The sequence below is a fragment of the Rhinopithecus bieti genome, unplaced genomic scaffold (genome assembly GCF_001698545.2).
Source record: "Rhinopithecus bieti isolate Rb0 unplaced genomic scaffold, ASM169854v2 scaffold_2409, whole genome shotgun sequence".
Classification (NCBI taxonomy): Eukaryota; Metazoa; Chordata; class Mammalia; order Primates; family Cercopithecidae; genus Rhinopithecus; species Rhinopithecus bieti.
In genome coordinates, this window is record NW_016803686.1 from 299,783 (window position 1) to 324,199 (window position 24,417).

Consider the following 24,417-nt stretch of genomic DNA (forward strand, 5'->3'; position numbering starts at 1 on the left):
TGTAATCCCAGCACTTTGGGAGGCCAAGGCAGGCGGATCACCTGAGGTCGGGAGTTCGAGACCAGCCTGACCAACATGGAGAAACCACATCTCTACTAAAATTACAAAAGTAGCTATGTGTGGTGGTGCATGCCTGTGATCCCAGCTCCTCGGGAGACTGAAGCAGGAGAATCGCTTGAACTGGGGAGGCAGAGGCTGCGGTGAGCCGAGATCGCGCCATTGTACTCCAGCCTGGGCAGCAAGAGCAAGACTCTGTCTAAAAAAAAAAAAATTGTTTTTATGGGATTGCAGGCATGGTGGCATATGCCTGTAATCCCAGCTACTTGGGAGGCTGAGGCAGGATAATTGCTTGTTGAACTTGGGAGGCAGAGGTTCTGGTGAGTTGAGATCATCCACTGTACTCCAGCCTAGATGACAGAGTGAGACTCCGTCTCAAAAAAAAAAACAAAATTATAAAGGTCTTAATATTTTAAAAGTATGAAGAGACATTTTCATAGAAACATCTAAAGGGGAACTGATAAAAATAATGTTCACTTTGGGGGAAGACTTGGCATATGTATGGTCATATACCACAATCCTTTGATTAGGGTAGTTAGAAATAGAAAAAAAAAAATAGAGTTTGTAATCCTAGGTATGTCAGAAACAACTGCAACCTTTTAAAAAACTGCTTGGATCTGAAAATAATTGATTGTTGCTTTTTTGTATTTTCCTAACGTTCTACTACTATATCCTCTTAATAAAATACATATTTTTGTTAGATTTTTAATATTCTGACTTTTAAATACTTGTAATGAAATTTTATTAGTATTCTTGGCTGACTTATTTTGGCTCTTGTCTCCTCCATTTGCAACCAAATTATACTTTATATGCTAGACAAGGTTTATGCCAGCCTAATTGGTTGCTGGCATTTCTTAGCCTCACAGCTGCTGTGAACTCAGCTGTGAACTAGAAAACATATAATAGGATCCTGTATTCAGAGACCAAAAGGCAATTGTCAACATGTAAAACTTGTTTTTGACAGCTCAATGAATATATGAGCTTTTATGACAAATAGCACTAATAGCAGATCTTAAGTAACTATCTGAAAGATTAGAAAGTCTTGAAATATGAATTCATGTGTTTATTTTTATTCACTGAAGCAAAGATGGCTTAAATTTGCATGTGTGTTCTGTTAAGTCATTTGTGGCTTTTTTCTTTTAAAATCATGTGTCTTGATATTTACCAACAGATATTAAAAGTTGAGATCTGAACTGTTTTCTTTAATTTCACCCTAATAAAAGTTGAACCTTAAATGAGGTAAAAAATATTTCTTAAAATGAGCTAAACATAAAATGGCTTTGATTAAAGATTATATTTCAAAATATTATGTTTCATTTAGCATTTATTTTATAAATTTTGACATCTAAGTTTGGGGTGAACATTACTTTTATATTAAGTTGAACCATATGAAATTGTCATTTTTTTAGGTCAAATGGTTGAATGTAGACTAAATGGGAAAAAATGGCAGTCTATCAACATGAACTCCCTAACCACATTCAGAAATGTAACTAACCACTATTAATTACCTTTGTATAAGTAAAATATCATCATGTGTGATCAATAAACAATGAGATTAACAGATCAGGTTTATATATAGTAAAATCTTTTCTTCCATTATAATTGCTTTTTGCCTGTTCCCACTGTTTTCTTCCATTTTCTTAAATATTTAGATACTCAGCAATAAACAAAACAAAGGCTAAACAAATATATGAGAGGCTATAGAAATACATTTTGAGGACAAGCAAACTGTGTTAGTAAATGGCTCATACTGAATATGATAAAAGCATCATCCTGTACCTACATTTTGTATCACTTTGATAACTTGGCATGATTTTTTGTGTCTACTGTGATACTAACAGTCTATCGATTATATTTGGAATGTAGCTCCAAACTTTTCTTGCACAGTCTTTTATTTAAAATGCCAATTGAGTTTTGTCACATACAAATATAAATGTTTCCTTACATAAATATTGGCCAGAAAAATCTTGCATTGTGAGAAAAGTACATTTTAGGAGGTTTTGGTATTAGAAACCAAGAGGTGTTCTATTGGGAAAATAATGATTGGGGAGCTATTCTGCAGGGTTTGCCTGTACTTTCCAAAACTCTTCGTGAGGCTGAGGCGGCAGTGGCTACGGCTGGAGTAGGATGCTGGGAGGTGTTGAGGAAGGAACAGTGACTTGTACTGTGAGGATGTCAGGAAGGAACAGGGGAGGAAGATGGTGACATCGGGGGCAGGGGCAAATGAACCTTGTTCAGCCACAGCCTTGGCTTTCAATCTGTGCAAGTTTAGTGAGATCACGCTGCAAGAAGCAGTGTCAGGCTGAGGACGCAGCGGACCTCGAGGAGATGATAATGGACATCGGCTCCACCCAGTTACACACTCAAAAACTGCAACTGCTGTAAACAAGGAGCTCCCGGTATGGTGGTTCTCTGCCAATACCCTACCACACTGACAGCTCTCCTATAGTCCTGCCTACTTATCTCCTCCCCAAGTGTCCAGCTGGTTAAGGACTATCCCCTGGGACAATTTCCCTGCAGAGAAGGGGTACCTGTTTTGCCCAGCATCTGCATTTAACAGGACAAGCTCTGACTCTGCCCTTCACACGAGTGTGATGAACCCCAGTTCCCAGGATACTTATTCAGGCCCCACATCTCCCAGCATCTCGCCCACCCAACATTTCTGGGTGGTAAAATGGACTCCAAAGTACCTGCTATTGAGAAGTTCTCCTAGGTGACAAGCATTTGCTGAAGCCATGGGATACTTAGAAGCTGTCATCACCTTCATCCTGACCCTGGTCTTAATGAAGTCCCTGGAATTAATATCTTTCCATCTCCTGGCCAGCTTGTCAATGTGCCTGTCCTCCCACCTGCCACGAGTAATGGATATGGGAGGAGGTCGCTACCTGACCTCACCAATTTGCACTTTCCGCCAGCACTGCCCACCTGCCTGGACCCTGAGGAGACAGCCTACCTTAGTCTGAATAGGGGCAACAGTACTTCCAATTTGACTCATATCATGACTCACCTGGGCATTAGTGAGGGCCTGGGCCTGGTCTTGGGCCCAGGTCATGATGCACCAGGACTTTGTTCACCTCTTAGCCACCCATCCCTGTGGTCCTCCCTAAGCAATCCTGATCTCCAGGCTTCCCTGAGCAGTCTTCAGATCCATCTTCAGGGCTCCCACAGCCACCCCTCACTACCTCCCTTCTCCTTGGCCCACTATGCCCTGCCTACTACCTTCCTGGGCCACCCCTCATTAAGTACCCTGGCCCTCCCCCTCCTCCTCCCCCCCTTCATCTTCTTCCTCCTCCCCCTCTTCCTCCTCCTCCCCCTCTTCCTCTTCCTCCTCCTCCTCTCGTTCTCCACTTTACTCTTCATCTGCCCCTAACTTACTCAACCTGTACTCCTGGGCCTCCCCCCCACCACTGCCTTGTACCCCTCAGCCCTCTAAGTTTGCCTGCGGGTCCAGCTGATGCCAGAAGGTCCCAACAGCAGCAGCCTAAACAGTTTTTGCCAATGTCACCCATCCTATCTTCCATCACTCAGGGTATCCCCTTGGAGACCAGTAATCTGCACATCCAGCCACATACCCCAAAGTCTCTGCAGCAGCCAGACTTGCCCTCTCAGGCCTGCTCAGTGCAGGTGGGCAGGCAATTGGATTATGGAATACTACCCACCTTGGCCCCCTGGCGTTGGGCAAGTCTTCACTGGCCAATGAGTGACTTCAGCCTGGGGAACTGGAGCAGTTCAGCATGGAGAGCCCATAAACCAGCCTGGTGATGGATCCCCCTGGCTTTTCCAAAGGGCCTGGATTTTTAGAAGGTGAGGGGCCCGTGGCCAGCCCTCAGGATCCCCACACCAACTACCAGAACTTGACCCCCCACTGCTCCTGCTGTGGCTCAAGTCTTAACATCATCCTCATAGGAGACTCCTCCCCAGGTTTCTCTAAGGAGATTGCAGCAACCCTGGCTGCTGTGTCTGGCTTTGAGGTGTCAGTAGTAGGGTTGGAGTTGGGGCTAGGGCTGGAAGATGAGCTGTGCATGGAGCTACTGGGCCTGGAAGGGCTATACATGCTGAGTGACCCAGTGCCCTGCTCCCCGATCCTGTTCTGGAGTATTCATCACCATCCCTCTTCTTGGCCCTGTTCCCCATTACTGTCCTTTTCCTCCCTTATCCCGGCTAGTGGAGACTCCACTCTGCCCCCAGATCCTCTCTGTAGCATGAACGAAGGATCCCAAGAATGAGAAAAAGCACGGAGTTTGTCCAGGTGGCCCTTGAATTCTGTACACAGGTGGGCCTGGGGAAGCTCAAAGGAGGGCCACAAGCACTTGCAACTTTGAACCAATTGCCTGGAGGTCAAAGCCTGTTGGAAAGCTGGGGATATAGAGGGGAACCTGGGAGGCAGGGCTTGTCCGGATTCCTAGGGGTAGGCATTGCCAGCCCCTCCTCATCACCCTTTCCCTCTCAATGGAGGAGAGTGCCACAGTGGGTATTATTTTTAATTAAATATATTTTAATAAAAAATCAAAAAAATTCTTTGCAAGTGTTTTGTTTTACTTCTAACATGACATTTTCTATACTAATTTATCTTTACAACTAGATTGAATTAAAATGGAAAACTTTTAAATATGTCTCTGGATTTTAAGTTTTAAAAAGCCATAGAGTTTTTGAAACTATAAGTTATCTTTTATATGGTAGTACTGATTTTATGTAACAGTGTAAACTTAGAATTTTCAAATCTGACTTCATTTTCTGTGAATATGACTTATGACTTAAAGATGGATTGAGACTTCTGGTCAAAATAGTACACTAAAGTTCATGTATTGGCGTTCTTCTGTCCCAAACACATAAGAGGAAACCAAAAAGGCATAGCTGAGCTCAAAAACAAGATCATGGATTAGTAATGGAAAAGGAATTCTAAGAGATGGGTGAGGCTGAAGCAGGCATGGATGTCAAAAGTGATTCCTGTAGGATGATGCGGGAGAAAGTGACTTTAAAAAAGGAGAGTCAGAGTCAGTTCCACTGTTTGAAGACAAGGACTTGTGTGGCTCCTCTTAAAAATGCTGGTTTTTAAATGGGGCTGATTTGCTCCTAGAGCTAGATTTGTAAGAAATTTTCCATCAAGGCAGCCCAGTACAGTTATGGTAGAAATACAGGGGTATTCAGCCACTGTGCACTGGGAAAGTCATACCAATTATTGTGGCTCTGTCTGTCCTGATTGGTCAGTTATCTCACCTTTAAAAATCATTAACAGGATACCTAGAAAACTCCCATGTGTGGAATTTGAGAACATTTCTAAATAACTCATGAGACAAAAGTCATGAAAATTAGAAAATAGGTGGAACTGAACAATAACAAAATACTACATGTAAAAACTTGTAAGATGCTGCTAAAGCAGTTCTGGGAAAGAAATGTGTAGCTTTAGCTGCTTATAAAGAAAAAAGAAAGAATAAGGATGGTGAATGACTTAAGCATTCATCTTAAGAATTTAAGGGGAAGAAACAGTAAAATATGCCCAAAGTAAGTTGAAAGAAAGAAGTAATAATAGCAGAAATTAAGTACATAATAACCTAATAAAAAAGGCTCAACAAAGCCAGGATTATTCTTGGAAAAGACAAATGAACAAATCCCAGGTGAGATTAAGAGAAAAAAGTTTACCAAAATATTAGGAATGAAAATGTTGACATCATATCAGATGCCAAAGGCATTAAACAGATACTATGAGCTTGATGCCAAAAATACAGAAACTTTATCTAAAACTCCTAGAAAAATATAATTATGAAAACAATAAAAAACTAATAATTCTGTAATTAAGGAAATTGGATCTTATAATAACGCAAAGCAAGATGGTTTAACAAGTGCCTACCAAATACAACTATTCTAGAGTATGGAAAGGGAAAACTCTGTCATAGAAAATCATTTTATAAGATTAGCTTAACCAGCCGGGCACGATGGCTCATGCCTGCAATCCCAGCACATTGGGAGGCTGGGGTGGGTGGATCACCTGAGGTCGGGAGTTCCAGACCAGTCTGGCCAATGTGGTGAAACCCCGTCTGTACTAAAAATACAAAAATTAGCAAGGTGTGGTGGCACGTGCCTGTACTCCCAGCTATTCAAGAGGCTGAGGCAGGAGAATCACTTGAACCCGGGAGGCAGAGGTTGCAGTGAGCCGAGATCACACCATCGCGCTCCAGCCTGGGCAACAGAACAAGACTGTCTCAAAAAAAAAAAAAAAGGTATAACTATGATACCAAAATCGAATAAGATTGTTATGAGAGGCTGGCAGCAGTGGCTCACACCTGTAATCCCAGCACTTTGGGAGGCTGATGCAGAGGGATTGCTTGAGACCAGAAGTTCAAGACCAGCCTGGTCAACATAGCGAGACCCTGTCTCTACAAAAAAATTAGCCAGGCATGGTAGTGCATGCCTGTAATCCTTGCTATTTGGCAGGCTGAAGCAGGAGGATCACAGGCTGTAGTGAGCCATGATCACACCACCATACTTCAGTCTGGGCACAGAGTGAGACCCCTGAACTCCTAAAAAAAAAAAAAAAAAAAAAAAGTAGCTTTGAGAAAGGAAAATTGCTGGCCAGTGTCATTCTTAATTAATGATATAAAAATCCAGAACAAAACAGACAATGCAATTCCAATCAGAATACCAACAGGTAGTGTTTCGTGATTATTGGTTTATATGATTTTTGGAACTTCACAAGCTGATTCTAAAGTTTATATAGACATGCAAAAGGCCAAGAAGATCAGAGAGACTCTTAAAGAACAATAAGGCAGGAGGGCTTATTCTATATGGCAAGACTTAATAATAAGCAAAGCTATAATACTAAGTATAATTTTAGCTCAGGGATAAAGAAATAAACTCATGCACGTATGCTTGAACTATGACACAGGTAGTATTGCCGATAAGTAGAGGGGAAAGGGGATTTTCAGAAAACGGTCCTGGAAAGGAAATTGTGTTATAGAAAAAATATCAAAATGCCAATGGATTAAGGTCCCAAATATGAAAGGTTTTGTAAAATTTTATTTATTTATTTGAGTCAGTCTCGCTCTATCACCCAGACTCGAGTGTAGAGGCATGATCTTGGCTCACTTCAACTTCTGCCTCCTGGGCTCAAGCAGTTCTCCTGTTTCAGCCTCCCAAGTATCTGGAATTACAGACACCCACCACCACACCTGGCTAATTTTTTGTATTTTTAGTAGAGTTAGGGTTTCACCATGTTGGCCAGGCTGGTCTCAAACTCCTGATCTCAAGTGATCTGCCCATCTCAGCCGCCTAAAGTGCTAGGATTACAGGCCTGAGCCACCACACCCGGCTTGTAAAACTTTAAAAGGTAAGAGACTGTTTTACGGATCTCAATCTTAGGAAAAATTTCATAATGTACCAAAAAACAAAAAAAACCCCATAATGGAAAAACATATATTTGACTACATTAGAATCAGGAACTTAAATGCATCAAAAGGCACCATAAAGAACATGAAAAGATAAGCCACAACTTTATAGAAAATATTTGTTACACATACAACAAAAGATTAATACCAAGAATATATATAGAATTCCTGTAGAGAAGCAGGCAAAAGAAAAAGGCCCCAACACTCAGGTCAGTACTCAAAAGGCCTGAATGGCCAACAAGCACAAAAATAGGCAAAACCTCATTAAATCAGAGACATTAGAACCATATTTGATACATTAAATCTGACTAATATTAAGTGTTTTCATGAATGTCGAGTAATTGCTAGGGGGATTACAAATCATTATAGATACTGTGTGTTAGGTCCATATTTCATTGCTATAAAGAAATACTTGAGAGTAGGTAATTTATAAAGAAAAGAGGTTTAATTGGCTTGTGGGTCTGCAGGCTTTGCAGGAAGCATGATGCTGGCATCTGCTCAGCCTCTGGGAAGGCCTCATGAAGGCTAAGGGGGAGCAGGAGCAAGAGAGGGAGATGCCACACACTTTTAAACAGCCAGAGAACAGAACTCACTGTCGTGAGAACAGCACTCATCACCAAGGGGATGGTGCTAAACCTTCATGAGAAATCCACCCCAGTGATCTTGTCACCTCCACCATCCAATCATCTCCACTGGGCCCCACCTCCAATATAGGGATTACAGTTCTACATGAGATTTAGGCATGGATTAATATACAAACTATCACACAGCTACTATAGATAGGAAACATCATGGCACTGAAGAGAAAAGTTTTATATATGTGGACTCAATTACTCTGTATTTATTCTCTTATGTATTCTAGAGAAATTATTGCACATTTGTACCAGTACACATATGTAAGAATGTCCATAGCATCATTGTTGCTAAATGCAGAAGCATAAAAACAATTCAAATGTCCGATAGTAGAATAGATAAAATGTATATTCATGCAATTAAATACTATATTGTAGTGAAAATAAGTTATATACATTTTATATATATGACATAAATGAATCACAAAAAAGTCTTGAGAAAAAAAAAAAAAAAAAACCACAAGTCTTAAAGTAGTGTTAATCCAAGCATATGCAATTTAAAGAGAAGTAAACTGTTTAGATTTGTGAGTGTATGTTACATTGAAAGGTAATAAAATTATAAAGAAAAGCCAAAGTATGATTATCTCAAATGTGAGTGCGTTACATTTAAAGGTGATAAAACTATAAAGAAACGCTAAAGTATGATTATCTCAAATGTCAGGGTAGTTACTTTTAGTACTTTTTTTTTTTTTTTGAGTCGGAGTTTTGCTCTTATTGTCCGGGCTGGAGTGCAATGGTGCGATCTTGGCTCACTGCAACTTCTGCGTCCCGGGTTCAAGCAGTTCCGCATCAGCCTACTGAGTAGCTGGGATTACAGGCACGCACCACCATGCCCAGCTAAAATTTTGTACTTTTAGTAGAGACGAGGTTTCACCATGTTGGCCAGGCTAGTCTCAAACTCCTGATCTCTGGTGACCCACCTGCCTCAGCCTTCCAAAGTGCTGGGATTGCAGGCGTGAGCCACTGTACCTAGCAGTTCTTATCTTTCAGAGGGGAATGTATGGGGTTTCAAAAGTGTTTTTTAACCTAGCTGGTGGTAGTTACACGGGTGTTTGCTCTATTATTTTTTGTTAATGTAGAAGTGTATGTGATATAATTCACAGTAAAGTAAATGGTGAATCAAAGAGAGTCAAAGGGCAATGAGTTAGTGAAGATGGAGTACAGGAGTTTTCTCAGGTGGATCAGAGAAATGGGATGGTATTTGGAAGGCCACATGGAAAGATTGTTGCATTTTCTAGGGAAAGATATTTCCAGTCCTGATTAGTCTTATTAACATCTATGCATGATCCCTATTAACAACTGAGACTTGAGCATCTCATTGTTCTCCCCCTAGTGCCATCATTCTCCCAGTCATCCAGACTTGAAACCTTGTTATGCCTATATGTTGTCACCATATCATGATTTTTTTCCTTTGAAAAATTTTTCATGTATCTTATTATTGTTTCTCTTATTACTTAACACCTTTGTTAACAGGTGTTTACTATTTGACTTTTGAAATAAATCATTGGATGCCTTTGTTAAAGAAAAAAACAAAAATTTTAAAAGAAAACAAATTATAAATTTGTATTACAATTTAAAAAGAGGTACTTGAGTAGTTCAATGAAAAGCCATATATAAGACAATTTAAAATATTTAAAGGCATATTGGGCAAAGTTGGTTTTAAAAGGAAAATAACATTTTTTAGAGACGTCTTTTGGTGCAAATAAAGCCCCATGCTACATTGGTATTGTAGGTAGTGTAGATGGTTCTAGTTATCTGATTAATTGGCAAAAAGCAAATGCTTAAGACTTTGTTTATTCATTTCTTATTGCTGGGATTTAATACTCACTTCTGGTTGGATGAGTAAACTGGATTATGGTAGAGATAAGGCAACATAATTCTCAGTTCTGCCCTGCTCAACTTCTAGAGTTTAGTCTTAGATCAGATGCTTTTGACTCTGCAAACTTGTGATTTAAGGCTTTCTGGATCTATACACTGCTGGTTGAGGTCATAGAGTTTCCAATACTGAGAAGACTGCTGATACTGGATGTTGTCTCCTTGATTTTTTTTTTTTTTTCCTTTTTTTTTTGGAGACAGGATCTCACTCTTGCCCAAGCTGGAGTGCAGTGGCACAATCATGGCTCACTGCAGCCTTGATCTCCTGGGCTGAAGCAATCCTCCTACCTCAGCCTCCCAGGTAGCTGTGGCTATAGGTGGACACCACCACACCATGTTGATTTTTACATTTTTTTCATAGAGTTGAAGTCTCGCTATGTTGCCAACCTGGTCTCAAACTCCTGGGCTCAAGCCATCCTCCTACTTCTGCCTCCCAAAGTGCTGGGATTACAGGTGTGAGCCACTGTGCCTGGCCTCCTTGATTTTCTTTATGCTCTCATTGCCAATATCTCTAGGCTGTCTTTGGAAATTGAGGTCCATGTGGATTTGTGACCTGTATTCCTGGTACGTGTTTTCTCCACTGGCCCACCTGTTTTTTGTACACCTAGTTATGGTACATTAAGTCACTCCTTGCCCAGAAGGGTGGGAGTATCTTGGTAGATGCCCAACAATAAGAATGGTTGTGTTGGTCTTGCCTTTTGGAATATGCACATTCTCGTTATTGTGGTAATTCTACTGGTAATTGCATGGAGCTCCACCCTGGTAGCTCATTTCTTTTTTCTTTTTTTTCCAACTAGATTTGATAGCTAGGTGTGTCATTTCTTTAACCTCAACCACAGCCTCTTCAATTCCTTCATTTCCTCTTCATATTCTTCACAGTAGTCTGATATTCAAATACATCTTCCTTAGGCTGAAATACTTCCTTCCTTTCTGTTGATAAAACCATATCAATGGTTTATTAAACTCTTTTACTTTCTCCAAAACCTTTGTTGCTATAATCATGTTGTCCCCACTAGTGGGTATTAGTATGTTGTGGGGTTGCCACGGGCGGTTGGGGAAAGGATGGCTGCCAGGTCTCAGCCTCACTATTCATGTTGTAGAGATGGTGATTGATGCAGGGCTTGATGCAGCAGTGGTAGGCTCCTCCCAGATTGTGATGGTGAATGGGGTGCTTATGGCTCTCTGGGGTTCACTCTTCATTTCCAACACCAATTAAACTCATCCTCTTTTTTATATGCTGTGGCAACCATGCAGGTGCACTGCTTAAATGCCTCTCTAAGAAAGAATTCCAGTTTCAGGGAATGCAGTTAGCTGACAACCTGCAGTTGTTAGTACCTTCAGGGCCTTTAGGTTTGGGGTTGAGAACTTGAATTTCCTGGGAAATCCACAGCCAGTGATAGAGCATGGCATGGATAATAGGACATATCCATTTTGGCTCAGTGCAGGACACCTCTAGTGGGCAGTCTTGCTCTGAAGCACCCTACTGGGTTGACCAAGACTTTGTTAGATCTACATCAAGGTCTGAGACTTTCTCTGCTCAGTCCTGCTTCATAGCCACTTCCTTCCTAGGTTTCAAATCTGTGTCATGGTCTGAAAGTTTTCAATTTTTTTTTTTTAATTTTAATCTTTTTTTTTTTTTGTTTTTTTTTGAAGCAGAGTCTTGCTCTGTCACCCAGGCTGAGAGCAGTGTGAGTGATCTTGGTTACTGCGAACCTCTACCTCCTGGGTTTAAGGCTGTTCCCTGCTCAGCCTCCTGAGTAGACTGGGATTACAGGTGACCACCACTCACACCAGATAATTTTTGTATTTTTTAAGTAGAGACATGGATTCACCATGTTGGCCAGGCTGGTGTCAAACCCCTGAACCTCAAGATCTGCCCACCTCAACCTCCCAAAGTGTGGATTACAGGTGTGAAGCCACCTGGACCCTGGCCCCGGTCTGAAAAGTTTTCGGTGCCCAGTCCTCTTTCCTCCCCATCTTTTATCTGAGCAATAAACCTCCTGTACTTCCAACTCTCTCATCCTGCTCTCAGAGACTCTAATGAACACATATCACTTCTACTGGTTATTTACCTAATTTATGCTCTAAAACTGAAGTAACGATTATCTGGCCGGGCCGCGGTGGCTCATGCTGTAATCCCAGCACATTGGGAGCGAGAACGGCGGATCATGAGGTCAGGAGATCGAGACCATCCTGCTAACATGGTGGAAACCCCGTCTCACAAAAAATACAAAAACTAGCTCGGTGCGAGTGCCGCCACCTGTAGTCTCAGCTACTTTGGGAGGCTGAGGCAGGAGAACAGCATGAACCCGGTAGGCGGAGTAGCAATGGAGCTGAAGGTCCGGCAACGCACTCAGCCTGGGGCCCAGAGCCGATGACTTCGTCTCCAAAAAAAAAAAAAAAAAAAAAAAAAAGGATTACTCTAATTTCCCTTTTTTAACTGCCTTTTGACTCCTCCCAGTATTTTTTTAGGTCATCAATTTCACCCACCCCCAGCACCTGCATCTCCTCTAATACCCATCTATATTAGTAAAAGGCACCACTGTTTACTTAGTTGCATTTACATCTTTCACATTTAAATTTGTGACCCATCTTTTGGGGAAGCGGGGGGAATGGAAGTGGTATTGTGTGAGATGGGAATCAGACAGTTAAAAGGAGTGACTTTAGTAAGGCATGAATGAGGTCACAGGTAATGCAGGTCAGATCATGTGAGACTTTGTTATAAGTCATTAATCGGCCATTGAAAGGACTTTAGCTTCTACTCTGTGTGAGATGGGGGATGGGGAGTCATTGGAAGGTTTTGAGCAAAGGAGTAGTATCTCACTTACTTTTTACCAGGAACATTTTGGCTGCTCTGGAGAATAGACAGAGGGCAGATAAGTTGGAAGCAGGAAGACTAACTAGTTGGGAGAGTATCACAGTAATCTAAGTACAAGGCATTGGTAGCTTGCACCAAGGTGATAACAGTGAAGTTGTTAAGAATTGGCTCATTATCTGGGGACAAGACTCAAGCAATGTCATTTTATTTTGTAAAAGCTCCCTGGGAGTTTCTGGTACACATGAGGGTTGAGAATTTGTGCTACCGTTTATACATTTTTATAGGAATGCCTGTACTTAAGACATATAGACATCTTCATCAGCTTAATTCAAGTGGGTAGAGATGCATAGTGATTAATAGCAAGTACTTTTATATCTGACCCAGGTTTAGATCTGTGCTACTTATTCACTGTAACTTTGAGCTTTATTTTTCTCATCTTTAAATGCAGATACCTACTTTGTAGGTATATTTGTTATGATTAAATGAACCAACGTGAATTAAATGAGCTAGTATCTGACATATTCATGCTTAAAAAGTAGTAGCTTAAAGAAATCTGACACATGAAATGATAAAAATTTTAGGATTGATAATGCTCAGTGTTGTTGAGGATGTGGAGGAATAGGTCCCACTGTTGGTGAGAATGTATACAAAGGGCAGTTTAGTAATATCTATCAAAATTTCAATTTTCGCAACCCACTAATTCTCCTTCTAGAAATTTTATTTGTGGAAACATTCACACCTATGTTCAGATATTCAGTGCAGCATTTTTTAATGGCAAACAGAAATAATACTCCTCATAAAGGAATAAATTGGATATATTCATTTATGGAATGCTTTGTGGTTATGAAAAATAATAGGTAGGTCTATACATACTGTCATGGAAAGATTACTAGTATGTATTTTAGTTTTTTTTTTTTTTTTTAAAGCAACACTAGTATATCATTTGAGAGTACTTAACATCCTCACTATTTGAAATCTGTAAGATTATGTTCATTTATCACTTATATGGATTTTTATATGAGCTCATATAAAAGGTAGGCCAGAGGCTGGGCATGGTGGCTCACGCCTGTAGTCCCAGCACTTGTGGAGGCCAAGGTGGGCAGATCGCTTGAGACCAGGAGTTTGAGATCAGCCTGGCCAACACGGAGAAACCCTGTCCTCTACTAAAAATACAAAATTTAGCCAGAGCCAGGTGTGGTGGCTCATGCCTGTAATCCCAACCCTTTGGGAGGCCGAGGAGGGCGGACTACTTGAGGTCAGAAGTTCGAGACTAGCCTGGCCAACGTGGTGAAACCCCATCTCTACTAAAAATACAAAAATTAGCCCGGTGTGGTGGCACGTGCCTGTAATCCCAACTACTTGGGAGGCTGAGGCAGGAGAATTGCTTGAACCCCAGAAGCAGAGGTTGTCGTGAGCTGAGATTGCTCTACTGCATTCCATCATGGGTGACAGACCAAGACTCTGTCTCAAAAAAAAGAAAAAGAAAAAAGCCAGGCATGATGGTGCACACCTGTAATCCCAGCTGCTACTTAGGAGGCTGAGGCATGAGAATTGCTTGAGACTCTGTCTCAAAAAAAAAGAAAAGAAAAAAGAAAAGGTAGGTTGTGCACAGTGACTCACGCCTGTAATCCCAGCACTTTGGCAGACCGAGGCAGGTGGATTCCCTGAGCCCAGGAGTTTGAGACCAGCCTGGGCAACATAGCAAGACCCTGTCTCTGTTAAAAATAAGACAAAATAAAATACAAGAAAATAAAAGGCAGTGATGGTAATTTCATAAACACTAATACTTATCAAATTATTATAGTGCCCATGTTTTAACAGTATTGAATGCCTCATTATAATAACATTGTTTGTTTTCTGTACTATATATCTGTTTTTAGATATTTAAAGAGCTATAAATTATCTTAAGGTAAATTATAGATGCCCCCAAGGATTTCTACTAGGAAATATTGAAGATGCAGATATATTGCATAGTTTCTGTCTCTCTTTGACTAATAACCAAATGGATAGGTAAGATGAAAACAGATGAAATAAATTTTTTAAAAAGTGTTTTATATAAGTATATATTCTGTTGGTGTGCTTCTAGGAATTTGTCCTAGGCAAATAATCCGACAAGTACATAATGACAAATATACAATAGTATTCATTGCAGTGTTTATAATAATAATAAATTGCACATAACCTAAGTGATAGGTGTTAATTTATGATAAACATAATGAAATACTATGTAATAATTAAAAATAATTATTTAGATCTATAGTTATTAACAGATAAAACCTACAATCTACTAAAAAGGGAAAAGAAGTTTAATACATTATATATAATATCTTCTCTCTACAGATTATAAGACTAGAGTAATCAGGGAAAGTAAAGAATAGAATAGATTTGGATAGACAACATGTAGAAGAGGACATTTTAAATGAGCATTTCCCAACCTTTTTGGATTCACATTTCTTAATTTTAAAATTTTATCAATTTGCATTGTATATGGTAAAATGGTTTTTAAGTAAAAAGTATTTTATGTCAGTATAATACTTAAAACTGCTTTCTGAGCCAGGCGCAGTAGCTCACGCCTGTAATCCCATCCCTTTGGAGCCCGAGGTGGGTGGATCACTTGAGGCCAGGATTTCGATACCAGCCTGTGCGATATGGTGAAACCCTGTCTGTACTAAATATACAAAAATTAGCTGAGCATGGTGGCGCATGGCTGTAATCTCAGCTACTTGGGAGGCTGAGGCACAAGAATCACTTGAACCCAGGAGGCAGAGGTTGCAGTGAGCCAAGATTGCATCTGCACTATAGCTTGGGTAACAGAGCGAGACTGTCTCAGGAAAAAAAATTTTTTTTTGCTTTATAAATTTTTGTTCTTTGTTGTACAGAATCATTTTTGGCTCATAGTAAGGAAACTTTCTAATGTTTAGAACTGTTTGACAGTTTAAGATTTCAGGCATTGTATGTCACTGTGTGACCATTTGTCACATATGCTGAAAATAAACTTTAGGTCTTATCTAATTTACTGATTTACTGGACTTGACAAGTAGCAAATTGATTTATGGCCCCACGGACAAAGTTCATTCCCTGCCTGAGGGTCTGTGGAAATCTCTCGTAAAGAAAAGTAATGTCATTTTTTTTTTTTAATTTCCAAGTTATAAAATTTATTTCTTAGTGTTAGGGAATCCATAATTGTGGCATTTTAAAGGTGTATTTACTTTATTCCACGTAGGGCCGAATACATCAACCAAATGGTAACATCTTTAAAATGAGATAATGAAAGGTGTAACTGCTTGAATGGATAGAAAATGGAGGATACCAAAAGGCAAAGAGGTAAAGATCACTGGCGTTAAATTTTATTCCTAGTCCTGCCAATCACTGAATGTAAAACCAGAAAGTACATAATGCATATGTTTTTATTATTCCTTTAAAACTTTGAAATGATTAAAATTTTCACTTAAAGGTAGATTCCTCCTATATTTCTTATGTGATTGCACATATCAATCTTAATTATTTGATAAAAATATACTGTTCTTTAAGTCTAGCTCGCACAGTTTGAAAATGTGCTGTAATATTTAATTATGTGGTTCTATTGGTCACTGTGTTGTTAGCAATTCATAGAGTCAAGACTATAAAATGATACTTTGAGAAAAATTCTTTAAATTTGAGGATTATAATTCTAAATCATTTGTAAGGCTAAGGGATTGTATTCTTTTTTTTTTTTTTTGTTTTGAGACAGGGTCTCACTTTGTCACCTAGGCTGGAGTGCAGTGGCATGATCACAGCTTACTGCAGCCTTGACCTCCTGGGCTCAAGTGACCCTCCCATCTGTCTCCAGAGTAGCTGGGACTACAGGTGTGTACTACCACACCTGGCTAATTTTTGTATTTTTTGTAGAGATGGGGTTTCACCCATGTTGCCCAGGCTGGTCTCAGACTCCTAGGCTCAAGTGATCTGCCCACCTTGACCTCCCAAAGTGCTAAGATTACAGGCATGAGCCACTGCACGCAGCTGAGGTACTGTATTCATTAGGCTAAAGTAATTTAAGAGTTATTTACTGTGTCAATTTATTTGAAAAATAAAAGGTTAATTGTCAAAATACACTCTCAAAAGACTATGTGTGTGTGTTGTGAACAGATTGACCTGGAGAGCATCTTTTCACTTAACCCTGACCTTGTTCCTGATGAAGAAATTGAACCCAGTCCAGAAACACCTCCACCTCCAGCATCCTCAACCAAAGTAAACAAAATTGTAAAGGTTAGTGATAAAAATTCAGAGTGCAGGACACTGGGAGCGGGGGTGGTGGGGGGGTGTAGATGTGTGTGTATTCCAGTTTGAAATTGGTAGGCTTTGAAGAGTTTAAGAATTGATTAATTTGCTTTTTCTGCCATCCATATTCATGTATATACATACATATTTTCAAGGATTAAGGTTGTCTAATTCACAATTATGACAATCACTGGATAAGGTCTTAGAAATTTCTCACCTAATTAGGATTTTTCCTGAGACTAAGTTTCTCAGGAGATATACATCAAAACCATTTGCTTGGTGTTTGTTAAATGGATACATATGACTTTGACAAAGGCATAATAGCTATTTCTTAGGAATAATAACTACCAACTCTGATAGTCTTTTGAAATTATAATTCTGCTATTTGTTTCTTAGAGAAAGATGGGAAATGATACTGTAGTTCACTTCTATATTGTTTGTCATGATATACCTTAAAACTGTGCTAAATCCTCCCTGGCAGTTTTATCTTTATAAAATTAAAAGCACATTGTTTTACGGCTTTTAAAGATAATTCTCCTTCCTTTCTCTCAAGACCTTTCAGTATTAAATTTTGTTTCAAAATACAACTCTTTTAAAACAGGTAGTGTTGCAAAGTTGTTGAATCTGCAGTTCTTTGTGTTCATTTCAACAAGCATTTGTGGTTTTTTTTGTTTTTTTACATTGTGCCAAATACTATGCTGGACAAAATACAAAGATGAATGATGACATGGCTTTCAGCCTGTAGGAACTTGATATCTTTCAGGGAGGACATAGATAAGCATCTAAATATAGTATGATAGAAGCAACAAAACCTTGTTTTGTGAACTATGCAGATGAACATAAGGCATATTTTCAGCTCATGAGTTTAATCATATTGAGAGTCACCACTTAGAGGTTATTAGCTACCACTTACAAATGGGTTGTTTTTTATATTCATCTTCAAAATAAAGGATCTTCACTGGAGGATCTTTATAGTTTATTCTTCCTGGTATATCATTAACAACCTTTACTGTACATTAGAATTACCTGGAATAGAATAAATCAGTGTATTTTAAAATAAATATTTACTATTAATGCTATCAATATTCAAGCATTTTATATATATTTTCCTCTATCCTCCAAAAATATTCAGGAATTAATATGAGCCAGGCACTGATCTAAGGACTTTCTTCACAACAACCTATGAGGTCATTACTACTGCTATTCCCGTTTCATTGATGCGATTGGAGTGAGGAAACGCGAAACACACACGAGGGCGGCACATACGATAGTTCACAATAATATGCTGCTTTTGAATACCATCGAACTTCACCCTCTACGCTGAGCTGGGCTAAAACCGATGTAATGCAAATGTCATTTTCCTGGATATAGAGACGACGGTAATAGAGAGAGGAAAATACAAGTATTTTAGTATTAAAAAGTTATTTTTAAAGTATTAAATCAGAGGTAATTTTTTAGAACATATACTGGATTTATGGGCCCGCACATGCCGCAGAGAAATTCAGTTTTATTTACCTAAAGGGAGGACGCGTGGGCAGTGTCCTGGTTAATAGTAAGCTCATCTGATTTAAAATGTGTTAGCCAAGGTAAGACAACTAGCGTTATTTGATTCTTTTTTGAGGTGAATAAAAGGAAGCCTTCATGAATAATTAGAGGAGCAAAAGTTTGCTGCCTTAATCCGTACAGTGTCCAAGTCTTAGAAACTCTATGAAAGCCCGTTTGTAGGATAACTGAAAAATGCTACATTTTATAGTATTCTGATATTTTAGTTTAACAAGGGGTTCATAAGCTGTCTAGAACTAATATTTTATGAATTACCCTCTATATTCAGAAATGACATTTATTACATGGGGTTTTAGCAGGGCATAGTATGATGATTAAAACACTACTTATTGTGAAAGCTAGCTTAACCTGCTCTTTGTTTCAGTTTGCCTCATTGAGGGGACTAGCAGTAGTAATGACCTCATAGGTTGTTGTGAAGAAAGTCCTTAGATCAGTGCCTGGCTCATATTAATTCCTGAATATTTCTGGAGGGTAGGGGAAAATATATAAAGGAACTTGAATATTGATAGCATTCATAGTAATTCATTAAGATTATAGTTTTTCTTCATTTTGTTTTATATTCTTACATATCTGCCTACTTTCGTTTAATTGAAAGCAACTCAGGTCATGATACATATGAGGAGTAAAGACAGAAAATATAATGAGCATTTTTTTCCTTTCATAGAATCGACGGACTGTGGCTTCCATTAAGAATGACCCTCCTCCAAGAGATAATAGAGGTAAAGTAAAAATTTATCTCTTAATTTTGGCTTTTGGCTTCTTAGTATGTTCCTGACGAGGTAAATCAAAAGTAAACATTACCCTGATGTTGTTTTTTATTTAAATTTTACCTGGCTAATTTTAAGAGGGTTTTTTTTTTTTTTTGGCGGAGGGGTGTGTGTGTGTTTGTTTTGCTTTTTGAGCAGGGTCTTGCTCTCTCACCCAGTCTGGAGTACAGTGGCATGAACACAGCTCACTACAGCCTTGACCTCCTAGGGTCAAATGATCCTCTTACGTCAGCCTCACATGTAGCTGGGACCACAAGCATGTGCCACCATGCCCAACTAATTTTTTTATTTTTTTGTAGAGACAGCCTTTCCATGTTGCCTAGGCTGGTCTTGAACTCCTGGGCTCAAGTGATCCTCCTGCCTTGGCCTCCCAAAGTGTTGGAATTACAGGCGTGAGCCACCGTGCCCAGCCTGGTGTCTTCTTGATTTCCTAATACAATATGCCAATAATACTAAAAAATGATTTTGTCCGGGTGTGGTGGCTCAGGCCTGTAATCCCCACACTTTGGGAGGCTGAGGCGGGTGGATCACCTGAGGTCAGTAGTTCGAGATCCCCCTGGGCCAACATGGTGAAACCCCGTCTCTACTGAAAATACAAAAAATTAGCCAGGCATGGTGGCGGTGCCTGTAATCCCAGCTACTCGTGAGGCTGAGACAGGAGAATTGCTTGAACCCGAGTGGCAGAGGTTGCAGTAAGCCGAGATCACACAACTGCACTCCAGCCTGGGCGACAGAGTGAGATTCCGTCTCCAAAAAAAGAAAAATGATTTTTAAAATGTATGGGATGATGGCTGGGCACGGTGGCTCCTCCCTGAAATCCCAACACTTTGAGAGGCCGTGGCAGGTGGATAACCTGAGGTTAGGAGCTCAAGACCAGCCTGGCCAACATGGTGAAACTCCATCTATAATAAAATACAAAAACTAGCCAAGTGTGGTGGCATATACCTGTAATCTCAGCTACTCAGGAGGCTGAGGCAGGAGGATCACTTGAACCCAGGAAGTGGAGGTTGCAGTGAGCGGAGATTGCATCACTGCACTCCAGCCTGGGCAGTAGAGTGAGACCCTGTCTCAATCAATCAATCAATCAATCAATAATAAAATGGATGGGATGAATATGAAACTATGAAATGCAATTTTTAATTCATCTTATTTACTAAATAATTTTGCAAATTCGAGAATAGCATGAGAAAGAAAGGAATGGGGAAAGAGTCAATTAGTTGGCTGATTTCACTAGCTGAAGAAAAGTTGAACACACATAAAAATTGTGTGGTTAACTGAAGTCTCCCATATATTTTCAGCCAGGACATGAAAAGCATAGTGAATTTATTTTCTGCTGTTTAGTGGTTCAGAATTGTCTTTTCTGGCAGTATTCTTTCTCTGTGTGTGTGGATGGTAGACCAGGATGGACAGAAGTATTTAATGAGAGACTGAAAGTAGAGGGACAGTCCTTCATTTAAACACTATCTTTTAAGTCTTATGTAAATTTATATTTCTTTTAAAATTTGATATTTATATTTTTATATTCTTTTTTCTACTTGTATAATATCCACATTGTGAAATTCTCTGCTGAAGATTTGCATATTTGAGGAGCAAAGAGTGGGATTTGGAATAGAGGGAGGGTTGAAGAATTCTAAGTTTTTACTCTCTGTATATATTTGATTAGTGTAAATTTTAAAAAATGAGAATACATGTAAAATTTATATTTTGCTGGGTGTGGTGGTTCATGCCTTTAATCCCATCACATTGGGAGGCCGAGGTGGATAGATCACCTGAGGTCAAGAGTTTGAGGCCAGCCTGATGAATATGGTGAAACCCTGTCTCTACTAAAATTACAAAAATGAGCCGGGCCTAGTGGCGTGCACCTGTAGTTCCAGCTACTTGGGAGGCTGAGGCAGGAGAATCACTTGAACCTGGAGGTGGAGGTTGCAGTGAGCCGAGATTGCACCACTGCACTCCAACCAGGGTGACAGAGCGAGACTCCATCTCAAAAAAAAAATTTATATTTTGCACACATTTTAGGAGGATTTCTTTGTAGTTTAAAGTTTTAAGACATGGAGCAGTTTGTATATACATATATATGTATATTTTGTTTTCTCCACATATATATTTTAAAGGATTATTAAAAATCAAGCTTGGTTTTGGTTTTTATGTAAATTATTTAGATTGAATTTTGTAGCTAAAATTACATTGGTGAAAGCTAGGTCTGCACATATTACTTTGAAAGCCTCTTAGCTTATGTCAGTTTATTGAACAGAATTATTATAAACTATATTATATTTTACATATATAAATAGAAAACTTGGCAACTTACTAATGTAACTTTTAAGGATCAGGTTTTTGGGGGTATCTCTTCCTTTTACTAAGGTTATCTTTACTAATTTTCTATCCTGAATTAAATTTTTTTTTCTTACAGTGGTTGGTTCAGCACGTGCACGGCCCAGTCAATTTCCTGAACAGTCTTCCTCTGCACAACAGAATGGTAGTGTTTCAGATATATCTCCAGTTCAAGCTGCAAAAAAGGAATTTGGACCCCCTTGTATGTAAATTATGTATCAAGGATTTAGTCATTTTAGGCATACATGTATTCTCTCTTGGTCATCCTTTTTAAATCCTCAAAGAGTAAACAGTCTAAATACAAGCTTGATTGCAGATTTCATTTTACCACTGTGGAAAACTTCTTTTTATTAGTTTAGTCTGTTAATTGGGTTTTTTAAAGTATATTTTGGAGCAAAAAATTTTTTGTGAAATTATAGCAATGTTTCAGTTTGAGTTTAAAATTCTGGTCAGATGATAATTTGTCAGATGTTACAGAAGAAAGTCTTGTGCTCCTTGATTCTTTGAATTCAAAAATGTGTGTTTCTAAACCAAGAGATGACATGTATCAATATGTTTGAGTCATTTTTCTGGACTCTCATCTGTACATTGTCCTATTTTAGTTTTGGTAAAGCAGTTCATTAAGTAAAGCTCACATAGTTGTTATAGGCATGCTTTGTCACTGTGTACCTTTTGCGTGCGTGTGGTGAAGTTATACATAAAAAAATATAATATTAGTACTCTAAAAAAGAAAACTATACTTCTACAGCTCATGTTGTCTTTTCAGCACGTAGAAAATCTAATTGTGTGAAAGAAGTAGAAAACTGCAAGAAAACGAGAAAAAAGGAGATTGCAGCAGCAAGAACTTAGAGAAAAAAGAGCCCAGGTTCGTAACATAAGCATATATTTTGTTTATATACTAACCAGAGATTAGATTGTATCAGTGAAGGTAATTGATGTGACAAAAATAAGGCATTTTTTTTGGAGAATTTTAAGAATTCCTTAAATTGATATTGAGGAATAATATAAACTCTTGTGAAAATAAGTTACCATAACACGTTTTTACTGTATTGTTCTTTTCATGTTTTATGGGTATGTGTTAACGCTAAAATTTGTTCCATTAAGAAAAAGCCATTGTGTTACAGAATTCTAATGTGTATAGTATAATATTTAAGAATTTTATTTTAGAAAGACCTAAAATACTTTGGGAAAATATCTAGTTAAAGTGCATGATTAAACTATAAATTTTATTATTGTTTTTATATGGTTAATAAGTTCACATGTCTTAGTGAAACGGGAAATTCCTTGTGTTTTGATTTATGCCACATATGAAGAGTGGATCTCTATTATGTCCCCCTCGGGGTCCCTTCAGATGGTAGCAAGACTGCTTAATAGCAGTGGGAAAATTGCATAGAGAACTGGTCTTTTACCCTTCTACAGGTCTTTACATATTAGACATTTTGTTATTATACATATAACTCCACCATTGTGCTTGTATGGCATCTATTACATTCTCAGAACTACTCTTCTCTAATAAAACATCAGGATTATTTATTTAATAGTATGTTCAAATGCCCTTAATCATGTGAAACTACCAGTTCAGATGTTGTGTTGTAGAATTGTGGACCTAGTATTATATCCAACCTGAATGAATCAGCTTTTATCTGAAAGTGACCTGAGAATGACCAATTGGGTTTTGAAATAAATAATAAAACAGATTATCTACTAATACTTCGCATAGATGCCACCTGGTGTTTCCTGTGGGTACTTCATAATACTTACACATCTCTCTGTGATCTCTTAATTCTCACTTCACAGTCTGCTTCTCAGTTGACATAGGTGGTATTATTTCCTAGAAGAAGGTTAATTGAAAGTAAGTTTCAGTAACAGTTTGTAATTTAGTTGCATTCAAAAAAAATCTGAATATGATGTATAAAAAAATGTGACTTCTTAGAATGGTTAATAATTTATTGTTCAAGGCTAGGAGAGGCTGTTGACTATTGCTATTTGTATCCTAATCTGAATTTTCTGTTTTGAAACCAAATAAATTGTAGTTGGCATTCAAAAATTTGAATTTTAAAGATTTTAAAAAATGATCTTGGCTTCTGATTCCTTTAGTTCTATGTTCTGTCGATTTGGGACAGTTTTGTCATTACTTAGTATTTTTTAGAGGGTCAGCAAATATAGAAAATGAAGACAAATGAATCTGTGTTTATACTTTGCTGAAACACTGGATTAAATTAGAAGATGAATCTGCTTAAATGAATTTTCCTAGAATTTCAGCTTTTCTAGAGTTATTTGCCAGTGGTTAACATGAGCATTATTTCTCTGTTGCTCCATTTTATAGAATAATTAAGGTATATGTATAACAGATGGATTTTTGAAATAGGTAAATGGTAACTTCAATGAAGAGTCTTTAATTCGGAGTTAACAGAATGCATACAGACTAAGAGAATTGTGTTTGTAATATGAAAGTGGTTCAGAGCTGATTATGAAACCACAACTTTGAAACTATATCATATTGTCAGTTTGAGTTTAGGCTTGGTTATGACAAATGGCACAATTTAATTTTCAAACCAAATATAAATGCAACAAATACATTATTATATTTATAATGGTGAATTCTCTGTCTTCTAATAGGACGTTGATGCTACGAACCCAAATTATGAAATTATGTGTATGATCAGAGACTTTAGAGGAAGTTTGGATTATAGACCATTAACAACAGCAGATCCTGTAAGATTCTTTGC

The 24,417-nt window shown here is 38.5% G+C and overlaps 1 protein-coding gene and 1 pseudogene across 1 annotated transcript in view; both read left to right on the forward strand.

The window, feature by feature from the left end:
* KIF2A (kinesin family member 2A) overlaps window positions 1–24,417 on the forward strand; it is an 86,424-nt gene that overhangs the window by 30,303 nt on the left and 31,704 nt on the right. The window contains 11 exon segments of the mRNA XM_017850638.1: window positions 3,844–4,152; window positions 10,462–10,510; window positions 15,988–16,045; window positions 16,048–16,071; window positions 16,074–16,088; window positions 16,893–17,012; window positions 19,252–19,306; window positions 21,768–21,890; window positions 22,455–22,497; window positions 22,499–22,553; window positions 24,308–24,403. Coding sequence (XP_017706127.1) covers window positions 3,844–4,152; window positions 10,462–10,510; window positions 15,988–16,045; window positions 16,048–16,071; window positions 16,074–16,088; window positions 16,893–17,012; window positions 19,252–19,306; window positions 21,768–21,890; window positions 22,455–22,497; window positions 22,499–22,553; window positions 24,308–24,403 — 947 coding nt within the window.
* Window positions 3,357–4,449, forward strand: LOC108514428 (CREB-regulated transcription coactivator 2 pseudogene; annotated as a pseudogene).